Here is a 13,007-nt window from a genome sequence, read left to right as displayed (position 1 = left end):
GTACTAAAAAAACTAGAAAAAAGGTAAAAAACAAAAAACTAAAAAAGAAGTGTTTGTGTGTTGACTGACGTCATGTTTGTCGACTGACGTCATTATAAAGATTGAGCTGTATGTCATCATGAAGTTGTTTGTTGACTGACGAAATTACAGACTGGGACACAAATGACGACCAGGACACAGGGAATATAAATGAGGACTGGGACACTCAAAGAGATATTACAGACTGGGACACCAGAACACAAATAACGACCAGGACACAGGGACACAACTACAACGGGGACACCAGGGGGCACAGGGGGGATATATAAATGATGATGGGAACAGAGGGAATGTTTGATTAGCAATCACCATCAACAAAGCTCAAGGGCAATCATTAGAATATTGAGGTATAGATCTGAATATGGATTGTTTTTCCCATGGACAATTATATGTTGCATTTTCAAGAGTCGGTAAACCTGACAATCTATTTATATGTACAGACAAAGGGACAGCAAAGAATGTTGTATATTTGCAAGTTTTATGTAGTTAAAAACATATATATATACATATATATATATATATATATATATATATATATATATATATATATATATATATATATATATATATATATATATATATATATATATATATATATTCACAGGTGGGACACAGGGACACAACTACAATGGCGCGTAACAACTTACGCGCGCGGGGGGGCTTGGGGGTGGGGGGGGCGCGAAGCGCCCCCACCAACTAGGTGTTTGTTTCTAAACTAGTTCATCATTTTAGCTCTGATTTAATTTGATATTTTCTAGAGAATAATGAACTTCAGAAACTGATTTCAGAAAACTTCCAGACCCTTGTGATGCATCAGTCACCATTACAGGAGAATGTCATGGAATCATAGATAAATCTGGTACCCCTTCAAGACTTGTAAATAGTTCTATAAGTATTGTTTCCCCTTGTGATAGTACTAGTGAAGTTGGCTCTACAAAATATACAGAAATTGAATCATATGTTAGTGCTAGATTGGATAACAGGAATTATGAAACCATATTAGATACCATTTCTTTCAAATCATATGATTCTGGTTCAAGCAAAGCTAATGATGACAATGCTATTATTGAGGGTATTATGGCACTATATAGTAATGTAGACTGTATTACTACAAAGATCAATGAAATTAAGTAGGTGATGTCAACAAGGCATGAAGTAAGTGTTTTTGCATTCACTAAGGTGAAACCAAAACATACTACATTTGCTCTTACTGATATACAAATTCAAGTACCTTGGGATTGAGCTACTCGCCAATCTGTCAAAGCCAAGTGGTAGAGGGATAGCAGTGTACATCAAATCTCTGCTCTAGGTAAGAGCTCTTACAGTAAATTCAGATTACAAACCTTGGGTTAAGCAAATATGGATAACAATTCTGCACTGAAGTCTCCCTGTAGTCATAGGCTGTTTTTATTTAGGCCCCAGCTCCCCTTGTCAGAGAAGTTCCCTTCTGGCAATTGCATATTCTATTATTAATGTGATGAAGCAATATTATAAGAATATACTTTTTGATGGAGATTTTAATTTACCAGAACTACAGTTGATTGATGGGTTTATTTGATGGGTTTACTGTCACAGAAGAGGTTGAAAAACCAAATGACTCACTTCTAGAGTGCCTTCATGAACATTTGCTATACCAAGCAATTGATTTTCTGACCAGGTATAGAAGTGGGCATAACCCAACCCTACTAGACCTTTTGTTTATTAATGAACACAAGATGCTCATTAGTGTCAATTCAGAACCACAATTGGGAGTGAGTAACCATCATGCAATTACTTGTAGGCTTAGGTTGTACCCACAAAAGGATAATTGGATCAATCACATGTACACAAATTACAACCAGGTCAGACAAGAGTTGGCACACCAGGATTGGTCATTCATTGATGTTAATAATATGGAGGAGGCTCAGCTTGAAATGAAAGGGTTTCAACTAAATGAACAGAAAAACATACAGTAATCTCCTGGAAAAGAAGACCCAAAACCATATAATTTATCACTCATGATGTCAAGCAAGCTGTGTAAAAAGAAAAATATTGGAGTAAATACAAAAGTAACCCTTCCAATGAGAACTATGTGAAATTTAAACAAGCCCAAAATAAAGTTAGGTATCTCACAAGAAAAACTTACAACAGAACATGAAGAGGGATTGACATTTGATTCAAATTCTAACCCTAAGAGATTTTGGAAATATGCATCAGCTCAGAAACCAAGGAGACACTTAGACACACTTAGGCAGACACTTAGAACTACTTGTGAATGGCAATACAGTTAGTACCCCAAAAGATATAGCAGCTGAATTGGGTAGTCAATTTAAGTCAGTGTTCACATCTCCAGACAATGACCCCTTAACAGAAGCATTAGAATATTCTATTAAGGAACCTATTGAAAAGATAACTGTGGTTGTCTCTACTGTGGAGAGTTGACTGAAGCTGCTGGATCCTAACAAATCTGTTGGCCCTGATAAAAGTTCACCCATTAGTATTGAAAGAAGCTCATACAGAAATAGCCCTTCCCCTTACAAGCATGTTTCAGAAGTCTTGATGCTATGCAGATTCATCACAATTGGCAGAATTCTAACATAACACCTGTAAACAAAGGATGTAGCCACAACATCATTTCCAATTATCAACCCATTAATCTTACATCAGTAGCTGGTAAAATTTTAGAAGGAATCATGAATACTCACATTGTCAGACACCTGACCACTAATGAGCTACTCAGTGATAGTCAGCACAGCTTCAGACATGGATGTTCAGTTGAGACTAATTTGATTGATGTATATGATTATATTATTGAGCATCTAGATCAAGCAATCCCTGTTGACTTGGTCCTATTAGATTTTGCAAAAGCCTTTGATAGAGTATGTCATGTAACTGGAAGTATTAAGTGGAGTGCTCCAGGGAACCATCTTGGGACAAACACTATTCAACATTTATATCAATGATGCACTAGTGACAGTCAAAACTAAAATAAGTCTTTATGCTGATGACTGCAAACTCATTGGACCAGTTGATACACCCAATAAGAGAGCCTCTATGCAGAATGACCTATGGATACTTTCCCAGTGGCCAACTTTGTAAAGGCTTGAATTCAATGTCAATAAATGTCAAACAATCCACTTTGGAAGAAAAATGAGAAATGTCCTTATCATATGTTAGGGATGGACAGATCAAGACAGACTATCATCTTGTCTGATGTGAAGAGAGACTTGGGAAACATAGTTGATACAGAATTAAAATGCATTGTGCACACACAAACAGCTGTAACCAAAGGACTCCAAATGCTTGGCATTATAAAAAGAGCAATCACTAGTAGGTTACCTTTGGTGATAACTAAATTATATAGGGCATTTGTCAGGCCCAATTTGGTGTTTGGCATGTGTGCTGCTAGCCCCCTCAACAAAGGTAACCAGCAGAAGTTAGTATCAGTTCAGAGTCAGGCTACAAAAGCAGTTGACAGATGCAAATATTTAAACTAAACATCTTGTCTGAAGAAACTGAAACTCCCCACTCTTGTCTATAGATGTATAAGGGGTGATATTATTAAAGTGCATAAGCTCCTGAATTCAAAAACTATCCAATAAATAAGCCATTTCAACTTGACAAATCTGCCAGAACTAGGGGCATAATTAGAAACTATATCAGAAGAGAGCTGCCACTAGACTATGCAATAACTTCTTCACTAACCAAATAGTGAGTTTGTGGAATTTGCTCATTGAAGAAGCAGTCACTACCCCCAGTACTGCTGCCTTTAAAAGAGCCATTGATGGAGAATGGTCATCAAAGCCATGGCAAACAGAGTGGGATGCCATTGAGAAGTCAAGCCATCAACACTGGCCAGCAATTCTATTAGGATTTAATCCTTAATTAACTGGACAATGTGATTTCAGGTATGAAATATCTCAAGAAAGATTTTTTATTTAGCCCCCACCCCCAAAAAAAAAAAACTCAAAAATTATTTTGAGATTAGAGCAGGAGTAATAGAAACTTCAGACACAAATTTAGAGTTTGACTAAGAAGACTGTTTTGAATTCCTCCCTGTTCCTAAAACTTGAAAAATCTCTAATTGTTGTTTTATGACCTTAACAATCATATGTCTAAAATATAGGGCAATTTGAAATAAAGGACAAATTCAAAAGAAAAAACTCTTCTCTTATGGTAATTCATGCTCTAAATTCATTTCTGAACTTTTCATTATTCTAGCTCTGATCAAATCTGATATTCATTAGAATCATAAAACAACAATTAAGGAATTTTCCAAATTTGGTGGTGGAGGCATTTCAAAAAATTATTTATTTTTATTATTACGAATAGCAGTAAGCATCAATGCTTGTTGCAAAAACACAAAATCATAATACTAATCTAAAGTAAATTGGCAACAACAAACTAAACAGCAAAAACTTCTAAATAACATGACACTACACAACAAAAGCGTCTAAATAAAAAGGTGTATTTACTAGTGCACTCTTAAAAATTTGAACATTCTCTGCCTCAACAACCTCCAAAGGCAAACCATTCCATGGTCTGGCAACTCTACTAACAAAAGATAATTGACCAATTTTTTTCAGTCGTTTTGGGGGATATAATTTATAATCATGCTGACAAGTAGAGTGATAATGGCTAAATTTAAAAAATTAATTTGGATCAACATCATCCACTCTTTTAATTATACAAAACACATTTACAAGGTCATTGCAACGTCTACAAAACTTCAACAACGGGAGTTGAAGCCTAGAAAGTCTCTGTGGATAGGAAAGGCACTGAAGATATGGGACCAATCTAGTGGCCCTTCTCTGAACCTTTTCTATCCTATGCTCATCTGTTAGACTTAATGGAAACCAAACAGAAGTATTGTACTCAAGAAGAGGGCAGACCATTGATTTGTATAGTAGTAAGAAATTATGAAGGTTAAACCTACTAAAGCTTCTCCTTATAGACAATAAATGATAATTTGCATTCTTTACAATTTCTGAAACATGCTTATCAAATTTCAATTGGGTATCAAAGTAAACCCCAAGGTCACGCACTATTTTGTTAGAAGGGATTTGTATGCCAGACAGCTGGTAAGTATGCAAAGGTGGGAGTTTACAAGCATAGTGTAGAACAACACACTTAGAAGGGTTTATGAGCATGGAATTAGATTCGCACCAATAAGTTAGAGAGTCAAGATCCTTCTGTAAAAGTTGCACATCGTTTTGGTCTCGTACTGGTAGATAAAGTTTTACATCATCCACAAACATCTTGACAGTAGAATGCATATATATATATATATATATATATATATATATATATATATATATATATATATATATATATATATATATATACCCAGGCAGCTACCCTGGGGGACTCCGCTTAACACATTAATTGAGGATGACATAGCTTCACCAACAACAACCTGCTGAGTTTGTGTATTTAGATAATCAGCAATAAATGCAATTGTTTTTTTACCCAATTTATAAGCTGCACATTTTTTAAGAAGGGTGGGTATTGAGACTTTGTCAAATGCCTTCAAGAAGTCAATGTAAATGCAGTCAAAGGGTATAGCTAAATTGGCAAAATGTTGAAAGTCCAAAATAACCTCAAAAAGCTGAGTATTACAAGACCTATTTTTTCAAAAACCATGCTGAGCAGGATTCCAAAGATGATTTCTGTCAAAATACTTTTGAACGCATGAAACAATCAATTATCTCAATATTCCTTTGAGATAATTCATTTCTTAAGCTTACATTCTAGCTCTGATTTTTTAGCAATTTTGATATTCATTAGAATCATTTAACCATAATTAAGGAATGTCTCATTCAAGAAAATTGTACAATTAAAGAAGTTTAGGGGGAGGAGGCAGTTCAAAAATTCATCCCTTGGGCAATTCATGCTCTAGATTTGTTTCAGAAGTTGTCATTATTTTTTTCTAAATTAGTTAATTATTCTAGCTCTTATCAAATTTGATATTCACAAGAGAACAACAAAAACTCCAGAAACAAATTTAGAGCATAAGTTACCTTAGGGAAGATTTTTTAGTTCTTATTATACCTCTCACCCTCCTCTCAAACTTGAAAATTTCCTCAATTCTTATTTTATAGCTACAATGAATATCAAATTTGCAACAGAGCTAGAATGATGAACAGAAGCTGATATTTCTTTTTAATGCTAGCACAATATTTTTCAAAGTAGGCATACCTTTAACAGTAATATAGAATTGAATGTGAACAGAAAATAAGCTGTAATGAACAGAAAGCTCCATTATACAGAGGGGAGGAGGGGTGATGCTAAGGACATTAAAATACTGCAAAAATTGGAGGAGTTTCAAATACTACCTAGCTAAGAAACAGACATACATTTTGAATCAGAATTGTATCCTGAATCCAAATATAACAGTCATTTGAATCAAAAATTAACTTTAATCCTCTCCACCCCACCCCCTAATCTGATAATATATATTATGAATTGTAGCCAATAGAAATATTGAATTCTCCTTACATCATTATTCTCTAAATAAATAAACACTTTGCCTAAAAATGGAAAATTTATATATATTCAGGGTTTATGTCTGCATATTAGGGATTGAGGGTGAAGTTAACTTTCAATGAAAACAAATGCTATAGGCCTATTTGGATGTAGAATACAATTCCAAATCTAAATAGATAATGCATGTCTAGGCTAGGCTATTTCTTAATTAGGTCATTAATTTAAACTCTACCAAATTTACCAAAATACCTTCCTAGGATACTATACTTTAGCTAATATGGAGCAGTTCATATTTCTGACCTATAAATGAAGTGAACATACACCTTGATGCCTTTTTTAAGCTCTTTCAAAGTATAATGCTTACTTTTGTTACAAATTCAATTGTAAACCCTTGAAAATGAAAATTTTTCAAAAAATCATAATTATTTTTTCTATAGTTTTGGGGTGTAAAAAGTATTAAAACATTGGTTTCAAACTTACTATTTGATTACAAATCCATTTTATTGAAGTTATATGATGCACAAGCATTGATTTGTCATAACTATGTTGGGTAACAAATCAAAACAATTCTGCTATGTTTCCTTCTTATCTTGTTTGACCATTTAAAGACTGGACTATCTTTTTCACTAAATGTTGACAAATATCAAAACTGGCAAAAGAAATATGGCAGAATTTTTTGAGGTTTTTCACCTTTCCTTAATCCAAGAGTTGTAAGGTCCTCTAGACATGTTGTGCTCTTGAGTTGATGACTCCTGGTTGGACCTCCACTGCATCTTCTTGCACTCCTTGTCAAATTGTTAGCCCTATGCCTATTTGAAAGACTGGATGGAGGGAGTGCCAGTAGAGCCTAATACAACATAACCAGTTTTTATCTAAATTAATTGTGACAAATCAATGATTGCAGATAATATGATGGATTTATACATATAGGCATAGCATAAAGGGTTTTAACCCTTTTTATGCCCGAAAACTGTGCAGTGTCCTCGTTCACCCCTACCTTCGCTATGGCATTTTTTATACATTTAAATAGTAATCTAATTTAGATATAGTTCACCAACCTTTTACTCAGTCTAGATTAGTAGTTCCTAACTTCTCACTAAGTTGAGAATGATCTTTCAGCTGATGTTGCTGCTGCGTATTATAAATACGCATCGCTGCCGCGAGCAAAACAATCACCAGCATTTAACCAGGAAAATCACCCAGAAATCACCAGTATTTCATAAAATTCACCAAAAAGTCATTAGTCAATACACTAATATTATATATACACTATACACTAATATGTATATACGGTATACACTAATAAGATGTATTTGGCAGCTTGAAGTAAGATTATAACGTGTTTCGAAAGCTATCAACCGCTTCAAAAAGAAAAAGAATTGATACCAAAAACGTTATTTCCATGAAAAACTGAAATTGTGATCTAAAATCCTTTTTCTGGCCATAAAAGACAACCTTTTTATTTATTTACATACTATATTGCCTTTTAATTTGCACAATTTTTGGTTTGCTTTTTTCTGGCTTTACATTGAAACGAATAACCACGGTACTTGGCTTTCGTCCTCAAATTAAATCTCGTTTGTTTCGAGCGTTTTTAATCCCCATGCCACAGCTGACATCCTTAATGGTAAAATATCATCCTTAATGGTAAATAGTAAAATAACCTTAATGATATTCTTGATAAGTTCAGAAATTATTTTGTTTTTGAGGTTGAGAAGCCCCCAAAGCCCTCAGGGAAAGAATTGTGGGTTTTGCCCTGGGGGCATATAAGGTTTTCATAGAAAGAGTGGTCATATAAACTTCGGGAAGGGGTGCTCACTGAACTGTTAATCAGAAGTTCAAGTGCCCTTTTTAACAGTCAAAAGTAATCGGAGGGTTTGAAACCCCCACTCCAACACTCATCATTTCCACAAACACATCAAATTAAAACATTTGAGTTCTCAAATTATGGACAAACATTTGGTTTTCAAATTTTTGGACCATACAGTTTTTTATTATCTTAGATAAAAATTTATGGGGAGAAAATTCAACGCACTTCACTAAAATATAATATTGCAGCCTGTTTTAAATCAATCAGGACATTGAATAACTTTCTAAATTCTAGAAAAGATATTACACGTAACAGTTTAGCAAGTAAAGTGTATAGCATTCCTTACTCTTGCGGAAAATTTTACTTCGGTTGAACGCACCAAAAATTCGTGGAACATTTTATTGAGCACCGAAACTCAATAGGTATGATTGTATTGGCACTCCAAAAAAGGACTAATGGTTGCTGAATATTTTACAGGGAAATTGTCTATGGATTATTTTGGGGACCTGTCGGACTGATATTTCAAACGACTGGCTGTGCAATAAGTGTGGTTCAATACATCTCTCTAGGACTATAATGAGAGAAAGATTGTGATGACTAGGGCTCGTTTTAAACATGAAGGATGATAGATTTCCACAAATTGTCTTTTTAAACCAATGGTATAGGACTAAACAAAAAGCAGGTTGTCCTCAGATGGGGTGGGAGGATGTCCTAAAGAAGGATTCAATGGAAATGTGAACTTCCTGGAAGGGTGTAAAGAGGGATGCTTTGAATTGATTGAGATGGAGAAGGAGCGTGTACAGCTATTTTGGCCTTTTGTGGCTTGGTACTTTGTTGAGCTTTTAGTAGTTGTAGTAGTAGTTATTTATTTAAAAAAATAAAACAATTTGAACAAATCAACTTAAAATAAATAGAAATTATTTCATGTTTAGGGAGACTGTCCCTTCCTCAATACCCTTCTTTTCACATTTAAATTCTTAAAGATCTTTTTAAAAAAAAGCTCTGATTGTAATTACACATTCCTTGTGATTCAGGAATCGTACTTTAAGAATTGAGACAATTGGTCGAACATTACAATAGAAAGCAGGATATTGAGGAGTTGGCAGCATCCTTTACACACTGAATAATTTCCGCTTGTTTTGAGTTTTAATATCTTTCCTTATTTTCAGTAGGAAAATGTTTTTCTCAGTTCTTATTGTTTTCAATTAATCCTTAGAAATCCGCCCCTCCGTGGAGAATCCCCCACTAGAAATTCTCACTAGAAAGCTCCTACCACATAAACTTTTCTTCCAGGAAATTACCCCAGGAAAACTTCATCCTCGCTATGAGTCCCCCCTCCACCTCCAGAAAATTTTTATGTCAGCATCTATAAAGCAAAAATGACCTGTTTGCACTAAAAACAAAGTATAATTACCTTTTAGTATATACAAGGGGATGTTAAAATATCTAACCTTCAAATATACCACTTTGGTCTAAATTTGGCCTAGAGTCAAAGTGAAACTACTTTCTCCTTGGATTAGCCCCATAATATTTTTCAAGATTACCATAGAATCTAAGGCATTCTTAACCGTTCTCCCCTTCTCACCAAAACAAACACTCCTTTTTGCCTTTGTGAAAATGTCAATATTTTTTCTCTTTGCAGTAAAATATAATAGTTCAAATGAAAGTTTGTCTTCATAAATAGAGGACACCTTTTCCCCCTCAGTACTTATATTGAATAACTCATCTGTTATGTAATACTAATACCACTAACAACTTACCGAAACACCAAGCCACCTTAGGTCAACACAGTTACTCATGTTCCTCCTCCATCTAATCTTTTTAATACCCTCCTTTTTACACCTCCCAGGAAGTTACCATTTCCTTTTAATCTTTCTTTACAATATTCTCACTCCCCAACCGTGGACAGCCTGCTTTCTGTTTAACCCTTGGTGGTTGGCCAAAAAGGTCAATCTTTGGCAATATGTCATCCTTCGTTTGCAGAGCGTGCCCTAACCATTTCAATCTTTCTCTCATTATGACCCTAGAAAGGAAGATTGAATCACGTTTTCGCATCGTTTACCATTTGAAATACTGATAGTCAGCTGATTACATAGGTCTTAAATTATTTGTTGGTAACTTTCACCTTTTTAAAGGTGTCACTGTCGGTAAATATATCACAGTTCATGTAATTGACTTAGCGATAAAGTGAACATACCATTCGGTGCCTTTTTTATGCTCTTTACGAACATAATAATTGCTTCTATCGCAAATTCAGATTCAAGCACTTTTTGACCTAACCTAACCTAACTGTAAATAATTTAGGCACTGGGAAAATGTAGCATTATTTTTTCGAAAATGACCGATAACTCATACTTTGATTGAAAATTCGTCATTTTTAAGAGCTCAAAAAGTGCTTAAATTTGAATTTGCGATAGAAGCAATTATTATATTCGTAAAAAGCATAAAAAAGGCATCAAGCGGTATGTTCACTTTATTGGCAAATCATTTATAAGACTGTGATATGTTTGCCTCACTGTCAACGATTTTAAATAGAAATTACATAAAAAAAAACTAGTTTTTTTAACTGAAAGTAAGGAGCGACATTAAAACTTAAAACGAACAGAAATTACTCCGTATATGAAATAGATTGTTCCCTCCGCAATCCCTCGCTCTTTACGCTAAAGCTTTTAATTGTTTTAAAAAGCAGAATTGTGGCAAAGAGTCAAACTTTAGCGTAAAGAGCGAGGGATTGCGGAGGGAACAATCTATTTCATATACGGAGTAATTTCTGTTCGTTTTAAGTTTTAATGTCGCTCCTTACTTTCAGTTAAAAAAACTAGTTTTTTTTTATGTAATTTCTGAACGTTTTTGAATTAATGCATGTTTGATTTTGACTCTCCACACGTAAACTATTCAAATGAAATTTGCATATTAATTCCTTTTTTGGCTAAATGGCTTTCTCTTAGTTTTGATCATACGATTTTGAGAAATATGGGATGGGGAAGGAGGCCTAGTTGCCATGCAATTTTTCCGTTACATAAAAAGGCAGCTATTAATTTTAATTTTAACGAATTTTTTTATTAGCAAAAAATATACGTAACTTTAGAATTAACTTACGTAACAAACTTTTATATTCTTTAATTATAATTATGTATATGGGGGGGTTTGTACCCTCGTTAATACCTCGTTCTTTACACTAAATCGTAAGTTTTGTCCCAATTCTTTAAGAATGACCCCTGAATCAGAAAGGCCGTAGAATAAATAGTTGAAATTACTAAAAATACTTTAGCATAAAGAGCGAGGTATTTATCTCCTCCTAAATACCTCGCTCTTTATGCTAAAGTATTTTTAGAACCCCTCATATGCGTAATAATCTCTGTTCGTTTTAAGTTTCAATGCTGCTTCTTCCTTTCATTTGAAAAAACGTTTTCATGTTTATTTTTCATTGTTTTCTTATAGTAATGCTAGAGAATCCTGCGCCCTTTTCATTGAATTTTTCTTCCCCCATGACAGATTCCTCCAAGGAAAGATCCTCCAACATAGCCCTCTCTCCTCAGCCCCACCCCCAAACAAAATAAAATCCCCCTGAAAACGTCTGTACACTTCCCAATAACCATTACTATATGTAAACACTGGTCAAAGTTTGTAACTTGCAGCCCCTCCCCCAGGGATTGTTGGGGAGTAAGTCATCCCCAAAGACATAGTTATTATGGTTTTCAACTATGCTGAACAAAATGGCTATCTCAAAATTTCGATCCGTTGACTTTGGGAAAAAATGAGCGTGGGAGGGGGCCTAGATGCCCTCCAATTTTTCTGGTCACTTAAAAAGGGCACTAGAACTTTTCATTTCCGTTAGAATGAGCCCTCTTGCGACATTCTAGGACCACTTCGTCGATACGATGACCCCTGGGGAAAAGAAAAAAAAAAAAAAAAAAAAAAAAAAAAAAAAAAAAAACAAATAAACACGCACCCGTGATTTGTCTTCTGGCAAAAAATACAAAATTCCATATTTTTGTAGATAGGAGCTTGAGACTTCTACAGTAGGGTTCTCTGATACGCTGAATCTGATGGTGTCATTTTCGCTAAGATCCTACGACTTTTAGGGGGTGTTTCCCCCTATTTTCCTAATTAGGGCAAATTTTCTCAGGCTCGTAACTTTTGATGGGTAAGACTAAACTTGATGAAACTTATATATTTAAAATCAGCATTAAAATGCGATTCTTTTGATGTAGCTATTGATATCAAAGTTCAATTTTTTAGAATTTTGGTTACTATTGAGCCGGGTCGCTCCTTACTACAGTTCGTTACCACGAACTGTTTGATCATAATAACTTTATGATGTTCTACATATATTTATTTTTGAAATACACCACAGTTAATGGTAAAATCTCATTTTAATGTCTTGCATTTATGGTCAGAGAGATATGGTATGCTACACACTTGTCTCTAAAAGTAAAAAACTTTCTATATGCTCTATTAATATTTTTCAAAATATTTGCTTGATTACATTTTTGCCCAATTAAGGTAGGTTCAACTTTAGCAATCTAGAATACGGTAAATTTTCTAAAGCATGATCTTTTTGTCGAACAGTTCGTGGTGCTAAACTTTAAATAAGGAGCGACGTGGCTCAATACTAACCGAAACCTTAAAAATAGAATTTTGATACCATTAGATGTATCAAAAGAATTGGCTTATTATACAGATTCCGAAT

General features: G+C 34.4%; 2 protein-coding genes across 3 annotated transcripts in view; one reads left to right on the top strand and one right to left on the bottom strand.

The window, feature by feature from the left end:
* The window catches only part of LOC136030871 (basigin-like), a 66,620-nt gene extending 58,938 nt beyond the window's left edge, over positions 1–7,682 (bottom strand). For both annotated transcript variants that reach the window (XM_065709933.1, XM_065709936.1), the window contains exon 1: positions 7,563–7,682. The gene's annotated coding sequence lies outside the window, so the exon portion shown is untranslated. The remainder of the gene's footprint in view (positions 1–7,562) is intronic.
* Positions 2,583–2,981, top strand: LOC136031541 (uncharacterized). The gene has a single exon (XM_065711210.1). The coding sequence runs from the start codon at positions 2,583–2,585 to the stop codon at positions 2,979–2,981; it is 399 nt and encodes a 132-aa protein (XP_065567282.1).
* Positions 7,683–13,007: the final 5,325 nt, after the last annotated feature.

The sequence above is a fragment of the Artemia franciscana genome, chromosome 9 (genome assembly GCF_032884065.1).
Source record: "Artemia franciscana chromosome 9, ASM3288406v1, whole genome shotgun sequence".
NCBI lineage: Eukaryota > Metazoa > Arthropoda > Branchiopoda > Anostraca > Artemiidae > Artemia > Artemia franciscana.
Note: the sequence above shows the minus strand (reverse complement) of the source record. Positions and strands in the feature narration are given on the sequence as shown.